The 23,073-nt window shown below is 43.6% G+C and overlaps 1 protein-coding gene across 5 annotated transcripts in view; it reads right to left on the bottom strand.

Annotated features, from left to right (window-relative positions):
* SPIRE1 (spire type actin nucleation factor 1) overlaps positions 1–23,073 on the bottom strand; it is a 171,743-nt gene that overhangs the window by 52,026 nt on the left and 96,644 nt on the right. For all 5 annotated transcript variants that reach the window (XM_056521526.1, XM_056521528.1, XM_056521530.1 and 2 more), the window contains one exon: positions 5,055–5,180. In XM_056521526.1, coding sequence (XP_056377501.1) covers positions 5,055–5,180 — 126 coding nt within the window. The remainder of the gene's footprint in view (positions 1–5,054; positions 5,181–23,073) is intronic.

Raw genomic sequence — 23,073 nt, 5'->3', positions numbered from 1 at the left:
AATGTGTATATACCACCATCTCCAGACCCGTTGTTGCACCCGAGCCGACTGACACTCCTGCCGGAGTGCCAGACTAGTGCCATCTGTGCTAAGCCGGCCAGCGAACGAGGTCCCCAGCGCTGAAACTGCTGCATGCTCCTCCGCTATCGGAGCTCACGGTACGCAACATCTATTTGCGCCCCCTGCCAACGGGGCTGCTAAGGGAGACATACCAACTTGTGCCCCCCTCTACCTATTGGGGCACACGAGGAACACAAGGCTGCGACTCATCCATCACAATCCATCAAGCCAGAAGCAGTGGTGAGAGATACTCTGTATCATCCATTCATCAACTTTTTTTATTGACTTTATGTTACAATTATTTTGCCATAAACCCAAACATCTGCAGATTTATGGACTCATTAGAATATTAATTAATTCATATATCTTTTTTATATTTTGGATATCTCACTAGGGCCCAGTGAGATTTTCATTAGATAGTGCCAGTGTAATGTGATATTTTGTTATTGTTTTACTTATTTATATATTATATTTTATATTTTATAATCTGAATTAAAAAACAATTTCTGAGTAAACGCTGTTATATCTATCTTTGTCCACACCATTATGCACCATTGGTGAGGTCCTAGAGGCATAAGCTATAGGTTTTCATTATTTTACATTATTGTTGCCGGTGGGGTCCGGCTTTAGCTTTAACTGCCTCGGTCCTTCTGTTGTGAGCTGCACCTTATTTTTAAGATTTGTAAATTACTTCTATTAAAAAATCTTAATCCTTTCAGTACTTATGAGCTTCTGAAGTTAAGGTTGTTCTTTTCTGTCTAAGTGCCCTCTGATGACACCTCTCTCGGGAAACGCCCAGTTTAGAAGAGGTTTGCTATGGGGATTTGCTTCTAAACTGGGCGTTTCCCGAGACAGGTGTCATCAGAGGGGACTTAGACAGAAAAGAACAACCTTAACTTCAGAAGCTCATAAGTACTGAAAGGATTAAGATTTTTTAATAGAAGTAATTTACAAATCTGTTTAACTTTCTGGAGCCAGATGATATATAAAAAATGTTTTTTCCTGGATAATCCCTTTAACTTGAGGTTGACTTAAAAAAAAATCTATGCCTAAACAATGACATATTTTGGTCACAAAATTAAGCCACACCCCCAACAATTATCCACATACCCCAAATAAGTGAGCAGCAAAGTGTGTTTAAAACATGAAATAAATGTGTATTTAATGAAAATGGGCCAAGATATGCCAAATATTAGTGCAATTAAAACAGAAAAACAGTTTTTATTTTTATATTTTGTCAAAATAAAATCGACCAAAAAGGGTTTACTATAAGCTACATATGAAACTTACAGTTCTGATCAGCAAAAATTGTTTTATGAACACATAAGAGTGATCGGAACGTGGTTCATTGCTATGAAGAGACTATGTACAATTAGTGATCACTGTAGATATAGGAGTGTGTAAGAGATGGAGAACAGGGGCATTGGGAAAATGTAATGGAAATTTATGAGAGCAAGAAAAAAAAAAAGGTAAGACATAGGACTAGGACGGTGTGAACATAACATTAGTGTGAATGTGTCTCCCCGAGACCTTTTCACACTGCAGAATTTCAGTGGTGGACAATTCCACCGCTAAAATTGTTTCGCGCAAAGAACGAACATGTTCATTCTTCTCGCGGATTCCACAAGCACTGCACAGCCGTCAATGGTGACGACTCAGTGCCTCACTGTCCTAGCACTGAAGTACTCTCGGCGGCGGCCGCCAGACAAACACCGCTCGCAGAATTCCTCAAGCATAGATTCTGCAGTGTGAATGCACCCTTAGGTGGAATGTATGAGTGGGGCCCAGGTCCATGTTTTGATATAGGGCCCAGGGGTGTGGAACTTTTATAAAAAACTACTTGTCCACGGGACTAAAATGGAGCAAAATCTACTTGTCCCTCATGACGATCCACTTGTCCGAGCCAATTTTCGCTTTTACGCTCTAATTTTTTCCTCCTCGCCCTATAATAGCCATAACTACCTACTATAATGATACCTTTTAATTTTTCAATAACATATTCTCTGAACCAAAAAAAAAAAATTTATATATATATATATTTAGGGAAGTGAAATTGAAATACCGTATATACTCGAGTATAAGCCGAGTTTTTCAGCACGATTTTTCGTGCTGAAAACACCCCCCTCGGCTTATACTCGAGTGAACTCCCCCACCCGCAGTGGTCTTCAACCTGCGGACTTCCAGAGGTTTCAAAACTACAACTCCCAGCAAGCCAGGGCAGCCATCGGCTGTAAAGGCTTGCTGGGAGTTGTAGTTTTGAAACCTCCGGAGGTCCGCAGGTTGAAGACCACTGCGGCCTTCAACATCATCCAGCCCCCTCTCACCCCCTTTAGTTCTGAGTACTCACCTCCGCTCGGCGCTGGTCCGGTCCTGCAGGGCTGTCCGGTGAGGAGGTGGTCCGGTGGGATAGTGGTTCCAGGCTGCTATCTTCACCGGGGAGGCCTCTTCTAAGCGCTTCGGGCCCGGCCTCAGAATAGTCACGTTGCCTTGACAACGACGCAGAGGTGCGTTCATTGCCAACGTACTTCTGCGTCATTGTCAAGGCAACGCCTCTATTCCGGGCCGGAAGCGCGGAGAAGAGGCGCCCCCGGTGAAGATAGCAGCCCGGAACCACTATCCCACCGGACCACCTCCTCACCGGACAGCCCTGCAGGACCGGACCAGCGCCGAGCGGAGGTGAGTACTGAGAACTAAAGGGGGTGAGAGGGGGCTGGATGATGTTGAAGGCCGCAGTGGTCTTCAACCTGCGGACCTCCGGAGGTTTCAAAACTACAACTCCCAGCAAGCCCGGACAGCCGATGGCTGCCCGGGCTTGCTGGGAGTTGTAGTTTTGAAACCTCTGGAGGTCCGCAGGTTGAAGACCACTGAGGGCGAATCATGAGAAGAGGATGATGAAGGGGGGGTGTGGGGATGATGAAGGGGGGTGGGGATGATGACAAGGGGATGATGAAGGGGGGATGTGTGGGATGATGACAAGGGGATGATGAAGGGGGGATGTGTGGGATGATAAGGGGATGATGAAGGGGGGAATGTGTGGGATGATAAGGGGATGATGAAGGGGGGATGTGTGGGATGATGACAAGGGGATGATGATGAGGATGTTAATGACGGGTCTGGATGATGACGGGGGGGACGAGGTATTTCCCACCCTAGGCTTATACTCGAGTCAATAACTTTTCCTGGGATTTTGGGTTGAAATTAGGGGTCTCGGCTTATACTCGGGTCGGCTTATACTCGAGTATATACGGTAGTAAAAGATAAGTTTGCAGATTTGATGGTTTTCTTTTCTGCGCCATTTACCTTGTGGTCAGATAACATGTTAGTTTTATACTTTAGGCGCCTGATTACAGTGATACCAGATTTGTATCGTTTACATCATGTTTTACAAATTCAGAACTTTTTCTAATTTTTTTAATTGCCATTTTTTTAACCCCTGTAGCTTTATTTTTTTTCCGCATACCAGGCTGTATGAGGGCTCATTTTTTGCGCCATAATCAGTTTTTTGTATCGGTACCATTTTGGCATTGATCTGACTTTTTAATCGCTTTTTAACTTTTTTTTCTGGGATATTATAAAAATTGCAAATCTGTGGTTTGGAATTTTTATTACATTTACCGTACGGGATACATAATGTTATATTTTAATAGGTTGTACAATTATGCACGAAGCGATACCAAATATGTTTATTTTTATTATGTTTGCATGTTTTTATATAGGAAAAGGGGGTGATTTGAACTTTTAACATGGAAGGGGTTAATGCAGCGGTCTTCAAACTGTGGCCCTCCAGATGTTGCAAAACTACAACTCCCAGCATGCCCAGACAGCCAATGGCTGTCCTGGCATGCTGGGAATTGTAGTTTTGTAACATCTGGAGGGGCACAGTTTGAAGACCACTGGGTTAATGTGTGTCTTTCAAACTTTTATTAAAACTTTTTTTTTTTTTTACACTTTATTAGACTTATGAGGAATCATTAGATTCCTCATACAGATGAATAGATTCTATTGAACTCTATTAATCTGTGTGCTCTGTGATCCATTGATAGAGCCTGGTCCAGCCAGGATCTATCAATGACAGAGCGGGACAGCAGGGAACAGAGGTAAGCCCTCCGGCTACCTCTATATTGGATCGCCCCCCCTGCGATCGCGCTGCGGGGGGGCGTTCCACCCCACTAGCCCACCAGGGAGCATTCACATGTCCCTTTAGACGCTGCTGTCAGCTTTGACAGCGGCGATCTAAAGGGTTAATAGCCAGCCGCGGCGATCGCCGCATGCTGGCTATTAGCGGCGGCCCCCGGCTACTGAGAACAGCCGGGGGCTGCAGAGTATGGAGCGGGCAGGAATCCGGAGCCCGCTCCATACTCCCCTGTGAGTGCCGCATGTATCTCCCCGTGCAGACCCGCCTCCTCCCCTCAGCTCTTCGAAGCTACAGCTGGGGGGAGTGAAGGCAGAGGACGCAGGTCTGCACGGGGAGCAAGAAGCCACGCCCCCTCATCTCCCCCCGCACGTCTGCAGAGCAAGAAGCCACGCCCCCTCATCTCCCCCCGCACGTCTGCAGAGCAAGAAGCCACGCCCCCTCATCTCCCCCCGCACGTCTGCAGAGCAGGGGAGAGAAGACAAATACACAGCTTCTCATCTCCCCTGCTCTGCTTCCGAGGACACAGGCTGCAGAGTATGGATCGGGCAGGAGTTGGGAGCCGCTCCATACAGACTGCAGATCGCCACCGCACTTGTCAGGTCCGGCCCTGCTTGCCCGAAGGGCGGAACAAATTCACCTGCCCGGCGCCCAAAACTGCTAGTCCCTGGCGTCGGGCGATAGGAATTCCACATCCCTGGGGCCTTATGGTTACATTGTTTATGAAGAAAAGTGACCTTATAGAAGTCACCTACTGAAGTGACATAAGACCTACATATTTAAGTGTTTTCATAACTTTTAATATCCCTTTCTATTGCACTTACATTTGTGGAGTCTGTGTTTGTAACACAGTATTGCTCACCTCTTTTGCACTCTTTATTTTTGACAGGAACATATGCAGCTCCATGGTTTCTGCATACAGCGCCCGACATACTGCCTGGTAGTGATTGGGGGCTTCGGCTGGAGTTGGCAGATGGGATGCACACAGCTGTTGAGAAATTAACAAACACGTGGTTATCACATACACATAAATCTAATAAACGTAGAATACTTCAGAAATAAAATACATATATTTACTGAAAAAACATTGGGACTTTCTTACCTGGCATTTAAATGATTTCTGTTATTGTCCGGGGTGTTTTTTTGGTACATGTGTATAGTTAAATCGTCTATATTTAGAAAGGGGTGATGCTTAAATTTTACTAAATACTTTCTGAATTCTGAACACCACATCTAGAGCATTTATTCTTCGTACTCTGTGTTGCTGCTTCTCTGGTACTCTGCTAGAAATGTATGAATAAATTCACATCTATACAGTACCTATTTATACAGGCACTGTAACTACTGACTAGACTGTGTAAAGTATGTTCGGACATACCATATTGATAAGGGGATTGGTAACACACAGTTGGCAATACAGTGACCCCCCGACCTACGATGGCCCCGACAGATGATGAAATCGACATATGATGCTTTTTTATGTCGGGGCCATCGCATTAAGTGCTATCCGGCAGCGCCAAATGCTTAAGCTGCTGTCGGATAGCAGTTTAATGTTCCCCGTGTGGTGCGGTAAGTATTACTTACCCCTCCACGATGCTCCGGGGTGCCCTCCTGGTCCAGCGCTGGTCTTTCGGCATCTTCTCGGCCCTCTCCGATGACGTCAATACGCTGCTGCGCACGTCATCCAATAGGAATGGAGGACCGGAGAAGACAGCGGAGGACCGGAGAAGACAGCGGAGAGCCCAGCGGAAGGCCGGGATTACCATCGGGAGCGGCGGGGACTAGTGAGTACAGCTTCCTATATTTTACATAGCACGGATCCCTCAACATACGATGGATTCGACAAACGATGGCTCGTTTGGAACGAATTACCATCGTATGTTGAGGGACCACTGTATATTACTACACCTTTGAGAGAAACAGCATAACAAAGTTCTAACAAAAGATGATCCAAGCCATAATAAATGCTATTACAAAAACAGACACGTCATGAGAGCTCACAGGTCCTCTTTGATGTCGCTCCTTCACCATGTAAAATAGTAAGGCTGCATTCACACCACGTTTTTGCAATACAATTCCCGTATACATTTTCAATTTGAAAACCGTAAGCATTGACTCTCCATTGAAAACCATATGCCAAACGATGCATTCGGTTACATTGTTTTGCATCTTGTACGGTTTTATCCGTTTTTTCCCAAAACTGTAGCCTACCACATTCTTTTGTCCGGATGAAAAACTATATATATATATATATATATATATATATATATATATATATATATATACACAGTGATCCCTCAACTTACAATGGCCTCAACATACAATAGTTTCAACATACAATGGTCTTTTCTGGATCATTGTAACTTGGAACCAGACTCAACATACAATGCTATGGAATCTGCGAAACGTGTCAATGGCTGGAAGAACCGACCAATCAGAATGGATGTTTCAATGGTAAAACCTGTGTATTCCTAAAGTGCATGCACTGACTGGTGTCTGGTAGCGCCCCCTACAGTACAGGGAGGTATTACATGTTCTGTACTCTTTACCTGGGCCAGGGTTAGCTTCTCCTTTGGGCATCAGGTGAGGACGGCTCCATTTTCCTTTTTTTAGGACACTGCGTGTTCTGTACAGGACCCTGAAGAAGCTTTTGTCCTCTACACAGACCAGTGTTTCCCAAAGAGGTTGCCTCCAGCTGTTGCAAAACTACAACTCCCAGGCATGCTGGGAGTTGTAGTTTTGCAACAGTTGGAGGCACCTTGGTTGGGAAACACTGACATAGACAGTGATTTACAGCTCCCAGCAGATCTTTCTTACTTTATATGTAAGGATTTGCTTTATCTGTATTAGTTATCTTCTTATTTATCTTAAATCCTCACTTTTTCCTATTTTTGGATGACATATTGGTGGCTTCAGAACCGATTACCAGGTTTCCATAGAGTTCTGATCTCAACATACAATGGTTTCAACATACAATGGTCGTCCTGGAACCAATTAATTGTAACTTGAGGGACCACTGTGTGTATATATATATATTTTTTTTTTACATGGGAGTCGCCATACGGTTTTTCACTTTGCACAGTTTTTTCTTGGAATTTCAATCAAACAAGTGAAACTTTATTCAAAATGGATGGAAAAGTTAAAAACTTATACTTTTTTTCTTTAAAAAGTATGCAACCGGACATCATTTTTCAAAACGTATATGGTTTTTAACCATATACAGGTTAAAATTTGTACACACGTTTTCATACAGTTTAGTCCAGTTTTGAGGAATCTGTTTTTCATCAAAAACTTGATAAAGGAACTGTATTGGAAAAACATGGTGTGAATGCAGCCTAAAAGATGATAAAAATAAAATTAAGCGGTCATCGTGAAAGATAGATAACCACAGGAATGGCACTAAAAAGCCATTTTTGAGTTTGTTAGAGCACCGTCCTAAACAATACTATAAATCTAAAATTGCAACAAAATAATTGGTTCTACACATGTTAATGGAAATCAACTGCATAAAATTTGTTGATGCTACCAATGGACTACGATTAAGATTGATGATACATGCATAGTTACCAATATTCCTGAATATGCCAGGGAATTTAGTTAATCTGTATTACTGTTGTCCCCCCTTTAGCACACAATTCTCATATACCTGTTTAGTAAAGGAGTATTCACTAATACTGAGACACCACTAGGACTAGTAAAATAAGAGAATGATAGCTAAAAGATAATGAAGGAAGCTGAGCCTGGTAAGGCTGGGTTCACATCACGTTTTTGCCATACTGTTTTCAAGCCGTTTTTCTAAAGAAAACCGTATGGCAAAAAAAAACAAACGGTGGAACAGTATGGGAAAAACTAAACCATATGCATTTTTAAACAATATACTGTTTTTAAAAGTGCATATAGTTCCGTCCGTTTTAATTATAAAAAAAAACATATGTTTTTGAAAATCCTGTCCATTTTTAATAGGAGGGGTCTTGGGTGGGGACTTTAGGATGCAAATGCGCAACCACGGCTTTGAGTACGGGAGAAAACCGTATTGCAAGCAAAACGTACGCAATCTGATGCATCCGGGTGCGTACGGTTTTCAATTATTTGTCTATGTATACGGCTTTCAATACGGTTCCATACGTTTTTAATAAGTAAAACGTATACGGGAAACGTACTTGAAAAACGTGGTGTGAACCCACCCCAACACATAGTGGCTGAACAGCAGTTCCTCTACTGCACATGTGAGACAGGGAACAGAGGCATACTAGAGAATTCTATCACACTACAACAGGTCAGTATATTTGGCAGATAGCTACAACATTTCTTAAAGAGAATGAATATATGAAGACTGTGCAGGGGAAAGTGGCAATGGCTGACTGAACCGATGTTGCCCAGATTAGCTCTGCGTTCTCATCCTTCATGTGATCTGCTTCCCTTGTTCCACCCTCATGTCCATTATTCACAGATTTCTGTTCTCCCTGCTCCTAATTCATTTCTACTGATGACCTATGTCAACTGCTCTTCCTGCTCCAAATTCATGTCCATTGTTCACCCATGTCTACTGCTCTCCCTGCTTCTCATTCACGTCCACTGCTCACACGTCTACCGTTCTCCCTGATCCTTATTAATGTCCACTGTTCACCAATGTCTACTCTTCTCCCTGATCCTAATTTATGTCCACTGCTCACCCATGTCCACTAATTTCTCTGCTCCTCCTTCTTACACACCATTTTCACTGCTCCTAATTAATGTCCACTGTTTAACCTTGTCTACTGCTTTCCCTGCTCCTAATTTATATGCACTGCTCCTCCGTCCGCTACCCTCTCTGCTGTTTGTTCATGCACTGGTTTCCTTTTCCTTCATCATATGTATTCTACTTTCTTTATGCGCTGTGTTCCCCAAGACCTCTAATTTTGTGCTGTGGTCATCTGGGCCCTTCTTCTAGTACAGTGATCCCTCAACTTACAATGGTCTCAACATACAATAGTCTTTTCTGGACCATTCTAAGTTGAAACCAGACAACATACAATACTACAGACAGTCCAGATCCGTGAAAAATGTCAATGAACCGACCAATCAGAATGGGCATTCACTGGTAAAACTCCTGTATTACTGAAGCGTATGCACTGCCTGGTGTCAGGTAGCGCCCCCTAAAGTACAAGGAGGTATTACATGTTCTGTACTATTTACCTGTGCCAGGGTTAGCTGCTCTTTTGGACACCAGGTGAGGACGGCTCCATGTTACTTTTAAGGACACAGTGAACTGTACAGGACCCTGAAGAAGCTCCTGTCCTCTACATAGACCAGTGCTTCCCAAGCAGGGTGCCCCCAGCTGTTGCAAAACTACAACTCCCAGCATGCCCGGACAGCCTTTGGCTGTCCGGGCATGCTGGGAGTTGTAGTTTTGCAACAGCTGGAGGCTCCCTGCTTGGGAAACACTGACCTAGAGAGTGATTTTCAGCTCCCAGTAGATCTTTATTACTTTAATATGTAAGGATTTGCTTTATCTATATTAGTTATCTACTTATTTGTATTTCATTCTCACTTTTTCCTATTTTTGGATGACATTTTGGTGCCTTTAGAACCAATTAACAGGTTTCCATAGAGTTCTGGTCTCAACATACGATGGTTTCAACATACAATGGTCGTCCCGGAACCAATTAATATTGTAACTTGAGGGACCACTGTACTATGTTCATCCGAGCCTTTCATCTTGTACCGTACCGCCCCAGACCAGTGTTGTTCTGCTATGCACCCCTTTCTTCTTGTACTGCGTCCCCTCAGACCACTGTTATGGTGATGTTCTTCCTACTCTTCCTCATCATGTTGTCTGCTCTCTCGTTTTCTGTTTAGGTCCCGGTTTCTTCTAATAACCCTTATAATAATGCAAAACAAATGCTTCCCCAGAGTCCTCCTGTTTGATCTCACTGCATATCCACAGTAATAAAAATTGAAAAATATATATTTGTTAGATGACAAAAAACAAAAATGTTAGATGGGTGTCTATCGTACATTGTGTAGAAAAAAAAAAACATATGAAAAGTTAAAAATTGCAGACTATTACAGTCATGGCCGCTAAATTTTCTTTAGCATAATCTCTTACCGACAAACAAAAACCGTACACACCACCCAAAGTGTCACAGGAACTCCTTTTTCATAGCGGTAAGTAACTAAGTACTATGCACATAAAATCTAAAGTATCTTTCAACAGCAAGTTTCTTGGCTTAGAGTATAGAGAAACAGGCTACAAAGAGTAGATTTTGAGAATGACTACATTGAACCCAAATTGCTTTTCATCACTAAGGAGATTAGTTTATTTTCATTAACTTCCCAGAGGTCAGAGAGCATCATTTTCATTCCGGGTCTACTCCACTTTCATGTCATTAAGAGTTTTTGGCAGATTGCTACAGAATTAACAGCAGTACCAACTTCACTGACACAGGAGGAGATCAAACACTGTCTTAGCCATGCTTGGCCAGGCTCAATCACTCACTGGACCAATCAGACAAAGAATTGCTACCGAGGTCAAAAAAAAGACTCCATATGCCATATGTGAACATGTGGTTATTTAATGTGTGCTAAGGAAAAAAGCAATAAAATATATGCAGAGAAGCTTCAAAGACCGGTCATAATTTACTATTAAATGCAGTACATAGAGTAAGAGACATGTATTCTTTTGTATTTACAGTTATTCCTAGGTTCGGGGTATCTAATATGTACAGAGCTGGGATTATTTCACACTCTCATGTGGATAGGCTAATAAATGCTGAGAAGGGGACTAAGGCCCCATTAACATTAGAGTATATCCACCTCAAGGCATTCCGTGCAGATATTTCATATAAAGCGGCCGATTTCTGCACATTATAATGTAGTAATAAAAAGTTATATATTTTATACAGAAAAAAAAGTTATATTTAGTGTATATAAAGGGAGTTTTTTTTTTGGCTTAAACGAGTAGAGTAGTCCAGCGAAAAACTTTGACCCACCGCAATCAGACACTTATCCCCTATCCTGTGGATTGGGAATGACTGCAAACTCCTGCCTGGCGCCCCAGCTCTCTTAAAAAAAAAAAAAAAAAAAGCACATGCTACAGACAGCTCCATTCTGTAGCACGTACAGCATTCGGGTCTATTTGGCGCTCCCATAGAGAAAGAATAGAGCTCCTGATGCCTGTAGTAAGCGCTCCTCTCAGAAAGCCGGGGCACCAGGCAGGCGATCCCAGCTGGTAGAACCCCCCTCGATTGGACACTTATCCGTATCCTGTGAATGGGGAATAAGTTGTTTTAGCCGGACTACCCCTTTAATCTAAGGTAATGAGAACCACCCCTTGCTCCTGTCTGATGTTGCTTCACTCTTATAACTTAAGTATAACTTAAAAGTAGTTTGATGATCATGTAATATTCAAGTGTGAAAATACACAAGAAATATATGACAACCTCCACACAAAATATACTACAATATCTGATTATTTTCAAAAGTTATACTAAAATGATGTTTACATTTTAAAGGGGTTAAATCCGATATAAAGAATTCAAAACTAGATTTTGTCATATTCAGGGCTACTCAAAATTGATGGGGGGAAATGAAAGTCTGACTGTAGTCAAGTGTCCAGACGCTTGCCAAAATATTCTGCTTTGCCTTCTCAGGTTGATCAGAGATCCTATGGCTGGGAGGAGGGTAGACACACCAAGACCTCGATGTAGCCCCATATAAAGAAGTCGCAGTGGGTTAGATCTGGGAGTCGTAGAGGCCTTTGTAACACTGGTGAATTACGAAGCAATCAGCAGATTTTAGCATATATAATGCTTGGCAATGCGTTATATATGCTAAAATCATTATCCTCACCATCCCTGGGGGACGAGGGGTGACCCAAGCTGTCATTCAAGCCGTTGGGGCGGAGCCACAGCTGCAGCGAACGGAGCTGGTAAGTCCTCGCCCAGGGGATTACTTGCCAGGCAGACTTTGTAAATTAATATCTTCACCATCCCTGGGGGCACAAACGTCCCCCAAGGATGGTGAGGTCTGAGGATAATGACTTTAGCATATATAACGCACTGCCAAGCGTTATCTATGCTAAAATATGCTGACTGGTTCCCTTTAACATCCAAGAGAAAATGTGAAAGTGTACGTCTGGCTAATAGACTACATTTAGCAGATCTTCCTCCACCTGTGGTATAAGCCATTTAACATGTTCAGGTAGGAGTACAAATATCCTCGAAAAAAAAGAAGGGGCCATAGACTTCGCCTGCTTAATGCACAGAACACTTCATTCAAACAAGTCACTAGGGGAGGTTTTGTAATACAATTAATTCTAATACTAAATCTGTGACAATCTTTTTTATTTATTTTTTTGTAAAGGACCCCAAGTGCTTAAAATGAATGAAATAAATAAAAATAAAAAACTAAATAAATGCACACTCATATTCCCAATCCCCTGCTATTGTAATGGCTCCTAGTCCAGGAGCTCTTCGTTTCCTGCTTCAATCAACCAATCACTGGCCAAAAAGTGTTGACCTAGCTCAGTCGGTGATTGGCTAAGTTACTTGTAGTTCCTGCAAGACGGCAATGTCATAAGAAGCTGGAAGAAGTCCAGAGCACCAGGGACAAGGGGCAGCAGAGAGTCGGGGTAGGGGACTGTGTTTTATTTTATTTATTTATTTACAGCACCTGGTCTCATTTCTATAGAAAAACCTAGAAAAGCAGAATTTCTGTGGATTTTACCTGTAGCTGAATTTTTTTCTGGAAAAGTCCATCATATTTGGGCCTACCCAAAATATTCCTATGGACTGCAGCTCAGTGGTTAAAACTAGAATGTCCCATTATAGATTTCTTGCAGCCACATCCTCACAAACGGGCACCGCAGCAAATGCCTGTACATACTCACAATTATTGTTTTTTTCTTTTGTCTGTTATTTAGAATTAAGCATAAAGTTTTGTCAGATGACATCTCAAAGGGTCTTGTTGAGATTGATGATGCACAAGCAGCACGTACACGTGAGGGTCAGCCGTAACAGCCATAGTACACGCCTATGAGAAGCTCTAACGTTGAGTGTTCACGACCACTCGTGATTCTATTTAACCAGCAGCGCAGATGATCTTGACCTTGTGATATCTCTCCTTCAGAGCTTTTTTTTTTTTGCCATGTGAAAACTCTGCTTTCTTGCTTCAGAGGATGAGAAAACTGATCGAGAGATCCAGGATAGCTTTTTCTCCCCAGACAGTTTTAGAGCAAAAGACCAAAAGGAAGAATTTCCGAAAGAATGGCAGCCTGCTCTAATAATGGTATCTTTGTGTAACTGCTTACCCATTATACTCTTACGATGAGTGCTCTTGCTATTGAACACATTAAAAGAAAGACAAGAACTCCTCTGTGCAACACATTTTCTCTGCAGAACTTGATCTGACGTCCCTTCTAAATGCCAATCCTAACAATATAATCCCATGACAGACTAGCACATAAATAGGTTTGCTGCTGTCTTTTATTTCAGTGTAAAACTCAAAAAGTATTTACCATAGTTTAGACCCGTACACAAATTATACTTGTCTATTGCATATTTTATAGAATCCATTGTGATTGAGGAGAAGATATATGAACGACAATAAGGGAGAGTTATCACAACTAAAATTATATAAGAGTGGAGCAGTTACCTATGTCAGCCAATCAGATTCTACCTGACATTTCTGAGGACCATTTGAAAAATGTAAACAATGATGCTGTGGACAATATATATATATTTTATTTTTTCTCGATTTGATAACATTTCTCCTGATATTTCTTTCCGTGTTAGTTTTGCATCTGTGTCAATGCCTCAACAGTGAGCTACAGCTTCATATCACAGATCTAACAAAGATAATTGGGGGAGATTAATTAAAGGGGTACTCTGGTTGAAAACTAATTTTTATCAAATCAACAGGTGCCAGAGAGTTAAACAGATTTGTAAATTACTTTTATTTAAAAATTGTAATCCTTCCAGTAGTATCAGCTGCTGTATGCTCCACAGGAAGTTGTATTTCTTTCCAGTCTAACCACAGTGCTCTTTGCTGACACCTTTGTCCGTATCAGGAACTGTCCAGAGTACAAGTAAATCCCCATAGTAAACCTATCCTGCGTTGGACAGTTCCTGATATGGACAGAGGTGTCAGCAAAGAGCACTGCTGTCAGGCTCAAAAGAACTCCAGAAAGAGCATATAGCATCTGATAAGTACTGGAAGGATTTCGTTTTTTAAATAGAAGTAATCTACAAATCTTTTTAACTTTCTGGCACCAAAATTTGTTTTCCACACGAGTACCCCCTTTAAACCTTAAGCAAAGGAACAATGGTGCAGTTGCCCGTAGCAACCAGATTTCTTTCATTTTAAAAAATGCATCAAAAAACAAAGCTGGAATTCGATTGCGTTTCTCCACGAGGGATCCCAATACAACTGCAGGTCGTTAATTTGACTATCTATAAAATAAGGACGTAGAAACAAAAATGTCCTCCAGACATAAAGTCATGTGTGAAATCCTTTTATTTTACCAATATTCATGCATAATAGTTAAAAGAATGACGCATGTACTGAAGGGTGCTCAAGTTATGCAAATAGTTAAATAATCTGGATGATCCATCAAACACTACTATGAATGATTATTTACATGGCGTTCTAATTATGTTAATGAGCTTCAAATACAACATCTATATAGGGTAACATGATAGTGGTAATAAAGCAATATAAATAGAAATCTCTCTCTTTCTGGTGTTTTAACACTTAGTGTCCCTGTGCCAACAGACCACCTCTCTCCAGCTAAGCCACACAGTTGATTGATACACAGGGCTCGTCTGCCCACGGCGGCCTTGTGTAGTTTTGCTAGGTGCGCGACTGTGAATAAACTGCGCAACATAAGCAGAGAGAGGAAGAATGTCCCAGAGCAGAACGGAACCCGGGGCCCACATCTCCGAATGTTGACCCGACTCCAGGAGGAATTATAGTAGTAATAGTTATTGTAATTATAAGTAGTTATTTCGTAAGTACAGTGGTCCCTCAACATACAATGGTAATCCGTTCCAAACAGACCATCGTTTGTTGAACCCATCGTATGTTGAGGGATCCGTGCTATGTAAAGTATAGGACAGTGGTCTACAACCTGCGGACCTCCAGATGTGACAAAACTACAACACCCAGCATGCCCGGACAGACGTTGGCTGTCCGGGCATGCTGCATGTTTTAGTTTTGCAACATCTGGATGTCCGCAGGTTGTAGACCACTGTTAGAAGAAGTTGTACTCACCTGTCCCCACCGCTCCGGACCCGTCACCGCTGCCCGGGACGTCGCCGTCCATCGCTCTCGCCACGTCCCCGAGGTGTTCCTGGCGCTCCGGCAAGGCCTCTGCTTCCCCAGCATCCGCGCTCTCCTTCGCCACCATCACGCCGCTCCTATTGGACGACAGGACGGCGTGTGCAGCGACGTGAGGACGTCGATGGAGAGCGCCGACGATGCAGGGGATCCTGAAGAGGACGCGCCGGAGCCCCGAGGACAGGTAAGTGATAGTCATCGGACCACACGGGGCACCGTAAACTGGGGATCGACCGATATCGTTTTTTTTAGGGCCGACACCGATAATCGGTGCAGGTTAGGGCCGATAGCCGATAACTTATACCGATATTCCGGTATAAGTTATCGGCTATTTATCCCCCCACGACACCGCTGCAGATCATTGATTTAAAGCGGGCGCTTTAAATGAATGCACTGCAGTGGCTTTTGCGGTGCCATAGGCCACCGCCGCCACCACCACCCGCTTGTCTCCCCCTACCTGTCAGGGTGGTCCGGGCCATCCATCCTTCCTGTAGTGTTCGGGGGCGTTCCGGGTGAAGGGTGAACCAGTCCGGGCTGTCGTCCTTCTCCGGCGGTCATCTTCTCCACTCCGGGCAGGCTCCGGCCTAGCACGCTGCATAGACACCGCTGCGCAGTGACGACAGTGCGCAGCTACGCACCTGACGTTACAGCGTAGCGGCGCCTATGCAGCTACTAGGCCGGAGCCTGCCCAGAGTGGAGAAGATGACCGCCGGAGAAGAAGGACCGCCCGGACCGGTTCACCCTTCACCCAGAACGCCCCCCCGGACACTACAGGAACGATGGATGGCCCGGACCACCCCCATTACGGGTAAGTAAAAAATTTTTTATTGACTCGGAAGGTGGGGGAGGGGCCCGACCGGTATAGCGGTATGGGCAAAAATCCATACCGGTATACCGCCCAGCACTACGGTGGTGGGTGCGACGCGGTGCGGTGGGTCGGGGGGGACGGTCGCGGTGTGGTGCGGCGGGTCGGGGAGGGCGTTCGCGGTGCGGGGGGGCGTTTCATTATCGGCAAGGTAATTGCCGATACCGATAATGCCCAAAATCGTGATTATCGGCCGATAATATCGGCCATACCGATAATCGGTCGATCCCTACTGTAAACGGCTATCCGGTGGCAGCTGAAGCAGTCTGCGCTGCCGGATAGCCGTTTATGCAATGGCCCCGACATTCAAAAGCATTGTATGTTGATGCTGCCTTCAACATGCGATGGCCTCTGAGAGGTCATCGCATGTTGAAATTATCGTATGTCAGGGCCATTGTAGGTCGAGGGGTCACTGTATACAGAAGCTAAATTTACACAGATATGGCTAGCACATGCTTGTAAAGACCTAGTACACTGTATGTGTGCAGATTCACAAGCATATTTTAGCTGACATTTTCCCCATAAGGAGTGGCAAGAAAACAACGGACTGAGGACCATTTATCAGACGTAAGTGCCTTAAAGTTGTCAAAGATGGCATCCATGATTCCTCTCCCAGACCGATAAGAAAGGGAGGAACGAGAAGAGAGATGCAGCAAAATGACTCACAAGAGTACCAGGGCACAGACTATAAATGTCAGCAAAAGTGGTACTGCAGCTAGCACCCTATATTGACGCCAAACTGGTTATAATGGTGTCAGGCACAACACAGCAGCTACAAGCTTATTAGTGCTAGTGCTGGCAGTCAGACCCTCACTGATCTCAGCCTATTGTAAAGATACAGTAAATCAATATTACAGTTCTAGAAAATCCCTTTTAATACAGGATTGAAACAGAGCAAATAACTTTATAGTGCATTTGGTCTTATGATAAAGTCCCCCTTCTAAAATCTATGGTGGGCCTAGAATACTGGATGTGCTGTAAAGACTCGATCCTAACCTTTGCATCAGAAACCCACCCAAAAAATGTATACGGTAGTTATTTTCTAGTTAACTAGAAATCCAAATCATTAACATTCCGAAGAGACTTCCTGCCAAAAAGCTCACATAGGAGCCCAGCAAACGTGGCTTCTCTCTGCCTTTGTTTGCCACAGCTTGACTAAAGATTATGGCAATACCACTGGAAAACCCACCTACTTAAAAGCCCTTTGACACTGTCACAGATGTTGTGCACTTGTTTTTGAAACACCGTCATTTCATCCTAACACAAACTACAGTATTTAAGCTCTGTATGAAGAGTTCCCTGACCTTTCATGCGTAGAATAGAATATGATAAGGACATAGGGGGATATTTATCATTGCTTTTAGAGTGCAGTTACAGGCGCATGCAGCATATTTAGCGACTTTTATGCGTCTTTTGATATAGACAGTTTCACTATTTTTGTCTACCTGTACAACTTTTTCTTTCTTTTTGACCATGCAGTGGTCATGTATTTATCATTTGCGACTTGTCAAAAGTCGCTATTTTGTGCACAAAGGTACTCTTTTAGGCGCAAAGCTACACCACCTACCAGTAGGCGTGAGAATCACTTCTACCTTCCGTAATTCAACCTTTAACCTCGTGTGGATGACAGCGTCCCACTCCCCTTCTATGACACGCACTCAGGAGCTGAGCGTGGGTCATAGCTGGGTGGTCCATCTCCCCCCCCAGGACCCATCTCTAATGCCGGACATCACCGATAACGGTGATGCCCAGCTTTAACCCCTTAGACACCACAATCAAATTTGATTGTGAAAGTAAAAACGCCTATCCTGCTAAATTCAGGACCCGGGAAAGTGTCTACTTCCCTACCTCACAAGTGTCTAGATAAAGTGTATGTGGTAGAGCTTTTCCCACCACAGCAGAGCTGCGCAAAATTCATCATCCTGCTGCACTTTCTTGATAAATAAGATGCACGCTAGTCAAACCCACCACCCAAATAAACGTGGTAAAATAGCTTTACTGTAGACACTTTGATAAATCTGGGTCATAACGTGTATATCCATATTTTGTATAGCAGCTTCAAGTTATCTTACCAATTTTAGTATAACTTTCTGTTAAGTTATACTCTGCTATAAAGGTAGTAATTTGATGAATTAAACATGTAGTAATAATAATGGCCAAAAGCGACAATTTCCCAATACATAGTGGATATATGACTCATTCTTTTTTATAAGTGGGAGCAATATAATCATAACATAACAGGTTCAAGGGCATGGCACCGTAGAAATCATACCCATCAGGACATGATCCGTTATAAGACAGCAACAATGACCTTCCTCACCAAGAGAAAACAAACCAACTGCAAGACTCATTGAATTATCAAAGATCGAAATGTCCATACACTTCACAGATGTGGAAATGTCAGCAGGCACAGGATGTTTCATGACCAACCTAGCAGAGTATCAGGCGTTACCTAAACCTGGCGAGAGAAAAAAAAAAAGAAAGCAACAAGGGCGCTCTTGTCCTCATATTTCGTCCTCAGGTGGGGCTAAGCTGTGATGAAGAGCTTGTAGGCCAAAAGTGAGCGTGGCTTTTGGCCTACTCGTATACGGGATGGGTTTGCATCAATTTAACTATCCTATATTTTTAGTTGATATAAGTAACATGTGTACCAAGTTTTATCACAATATCTCCAGCTGTTTGGAACTGATGCTGGAGCATACACATATACTTATATGGCAAGTTTACATACTGTACAGAGAGTTGAATTCCCTGATAGTGGTCAAAGTGAACTACAGTATTTCAAAGAACTAGAGCAGAGTGATATTTGCTTTCATGTACAGCAGAGAACCACCCAATTTAATATATCTTCTAATGACATGTCTCTTTACATAAGTTGTAAAATCTGATAGTACAAAGTTATAAATAGAAGCTTTTGCTCAGAGAGATTATGATTTTTGTATTACTTTAACATTGGTGATATATAAAGGCGGGCAACATTTGTTCAGCTTCACTGTGCAGAGAAAGGAAAACAGTGTTACTCACAGCACCAAGTACTTGGATATTATCAGGGTGTGGATAAGACATAATTGACTTTGCCATGGCAACTAAGGAAAGTTCTGTGTAAAGCAGCTAGTGTATTTTATAAAAGAAGAACGAAAGAAAAAGAAGAGGTAGATCCACGTTATAGAGATGTTAGGTCTAGCTTATATTTTACTGATAATTTGCAGACATCATTAGCAATTGTAACGTTAACAACTCAGATGACCATAAGCCAGTAAACACATTGGGGATATTTATAGCATATACTATGGATATAAGTAGGGATGAGCGAATCGAATCTGACAAATTCGAATTAGTTACGAATTTCAGAAAAAATGTGATTCACAACGAATGCGAAAATCGCCACGATTCGATGTCACAGCCCTATATAATCGGCAGCCATCTCTTCAGCCTTTTATTGCAGAGAGAGAGAGGGACAGACAGCAGTGTGTGTTGCACAGAAAAGCATTTTTACAGCAGCAATTCACCTCCCAGTCACATCAGCGTTCTATGGCAGAGAGAGGGATAGAGAGCAGTGTGTGCTGCACAGAAAAGCTTTTTTACAGCAGCGATTCACCTCAAGCCCGAATCCAGCCTAGAAGCACTGATAGGGAAGGGAGAGAGATGGAGAAAGAAATTGCAATTTTGGGTGTACTACACAGCAAATGTGTGCTGCAGCACTAGTGTGTACAGCAACTGAAAAGCTAATAGTAGCCAGCCAGTTAGGGTAAGCAAAGCACTAAAAGCAAACTGTCCTCTATTAAGTATAACCCGTGCATACATGTAAGTGGTGTATGATTTTGTTCCTGTTAAAGTCTTAAAGGGTACTCCGGTGGAAAACTTTTACTTTTTAAATCAACTGCTGCCAGAAAGTTAAACAGATTTGTAAATTACTTCTATTAAAAAATCTTAATCCTTCTAGTACTTATCAGCTGCTGAATACTGCAGAGGAAATTCTTTTCATTTTGGAACACAGAGCTGTCTGCTGAATCACAAGCACAGTGCTCTCTGCTGACACCTCTGTCCATTTTAAGAACTGCCCAGAGTAGGAGAAAATCCCCATAGCAAACATATGCTGCCCTGGTCAGTTCCTAAAATGGACAGAGATCTCAGCAGAGAGCACTGTGCTCGTGATGTCAGCAGAGAGCTCTGTGTTCCAAAAAGAAAATAATTTCCTCTGTAGCATTCAGCAGCTAATAAGTACTGGAAGGATTAAGATTTTTTAATAGAAGTAATTTACAAATCTGTTCTTCCTGGCACCAGTTAATTTGATTTAAAAAGAAAAAAAAGTTTTCCAAAATAAAAGTACCCCTTTAAGGGCCTAGATACTGTGAAAGGGCAGCCAAAAGTACACACCTGCTGGTGTTGTAGACAAAATGTTTTAAGCATAGTGGAGCGCATTGTACTCCCCTCATATATGCACTAAGTATGTCAGGCAGAGACATGCCAGGACATGCACAGAGTGGCGGCAGATGCCTAAATTCATCAGGCAGAGGTTGCAGCAGACTAGGGGCGAGTGGCAGCAGGAGTCACAGCGAGAGGCCTGAGCTCTCGGTATCAGATAGCGGTCGTGTCTCGACCAGCAACCTATCTGCAGTCATCAATTGGTTCACACGGTCATCCACTTCATCACAAGTGACATCTGAAACCCCCAGTCAACAGTCGATGGGTTCCTCAAACACAACCCTCAGTTGGCATGGCCCAGGAGCAGTCCCATTGCCTCTGTCCTATGCTGTTCCCTCCCCCACAGAAGTATCTTATACTGTGGGTTCAGCTCCACTATTTAGGGAGGACTATCTACTAGAGGACAGTCAGCAGCTACTGACCAGCCAAGAAGTGGAGTAGACATCCGCCGCTTCCTCTGCTAGCCGGGAAAGTAGTGATGAGGAGAGTGGTATGGGAGGTGGTGTTGTGATTGTCTAGGCTCCTGAAGCAGACACTGTTGAGGAACCTGAGGAGGACAAGTGATGTGCAGACCACTCTATTATGATGAAGCCGATCGCACTTGGGAGCCGGGTGCAGAAGGGGCTTCATCATCATGAGGGTTGCAGGTTGCCCGTGAGGCAGCAGCTGAGCCAGCAATCCATCAACAAAGCCATGTCCAAGAGACAATAGTATGCGCCCACTCATCCAACGGCGCAGAAGATGAATGTGCTCCTGTCCAAGTAGCTGGTGCTGCAGTCCCTCCCTTTTTAAGTGGTGGACTCTGCACCTTTCAGAGAACTGATGGCTTGTGCCAAGCCGAGGTGGAGAGTCCCAAGCTGTCATTTCTTTGTAAAGGCAATACCAGCCCTGCACAATTTTGTGAAACAGAAGGTGGGCCAGTTCTTGAGCCTGTCGGTGTGTACCAAAGTTCACGGCAGCACCGACGTGTGGAGCTGCAACTACGGTCAGGGACAATACATGTCCTTTACGGCCCACTGGGGTAATGTGGTTCCTGCACAGCCACAACCGCAACTTGGACAGGTCACGCCGCTTCCGTCTCCATGCTCTCAGAGACCTTTGGTCCTGTGACAGTGTGTGACTCCACCTCCTCATCCTCCACTGTGTCCTCAGCCTCCACTGCACGGACAAGTCTCAGTGCCCCTCCAGCATACTATGTGTGCAGGGCACGGTGGTGTCATGTTGCTCTTCACATGGTTTGCCTTGGTGAACGGAGTCACACAGGGGAGGAACGCCTAAAAGTCATTCATCAAGAAATTGAATCAAGGCTTACTCCATGAAAACTGGAAATGGGAACCATGGTGACACACAACAGGAAGAACAACTTGTCTGCACTGCGACAAGGAAGCCCAAGACATGCGCCCTACATGGCACACGTGTTCAATCTGGTTGTCAAGAGGTTCCTTAAGTGTTCTCCCATCTGCAAGACATCCTACCAATGGGAAGGAAACTTTGCATGCACTTCAGCCACACTTACACCGCAAAGCACACCCTCCTTGAGCTGCAGCGTCAGAACTGTATCCCCCAACATAGTCTGATTTGCTATGTTTCCACACGTTGGAATTCCACCCTCCATATGTTGGAGGGTGGAACAGAGAAAAGCCATCACCGATTTCTTGATGATCCAAGCGGATAGGGAGACTACCCTGTGTAACTTCAATGTCAACCAGTGGCAGCTCATATGTGACACCTGCCGTTTGCTCAGGCTCTTTGAGGAAGCCACATTATTAGTGAGTTGTCAGGATTATGGGATGAACGGGATGAACTATGTCATTCCACTGCTTCATCTACTACAATATGTGTTGGAAACAATGGCTGGTCAGGGCATTGGAGAACTGGCACCTACATCTCACAGCCCCATGAGCCCCAGTTTATTCGGTGTTGTGGTGTCCCGGTACAGTATTGCATACAGTACCTAGTGTAGAGGTCCCCAAAGTCAGAGTAACTACGTTCAGGTAGGGTTCCTCAGGTGGGACAGCCCCTAGTCGCCTCTCCTAAAGTCTATCTTTAATGTTAATACACATGTACATATTTAATAATTATCTATATTAATGTATCGTATTTATCTTGTTCAGCATCACAGGACCTTCGGTGACCATGCTAGTAACCTCTATGGTATGTTGTAGGACCTTAGGAGGTCCTTGGGTCACGTGTTACCCATAAATCTCTGTATTGGTGATTGACATTAGTATGGACCAATTAGCGTTAGTCCAGCCCCTGCCCATATAAGGGAGCT

This window comes from Hyla sarda, chromosome 5 (assembly GCF_029499605.1).
Source record: "Hyla sarda isolate aHylSar1 chromosome 5, aHylSar1.hap1, whole genome shotgun sequence".
Lineage (NCBI taxonomy): Eukaryota > Metazoa > Chordata > Amphibia > Anura > Hylidae > Hyla > Hyla sarda.
This window is presented reverse-complemented; position numbering and strand designations above follow the sequence as displayed.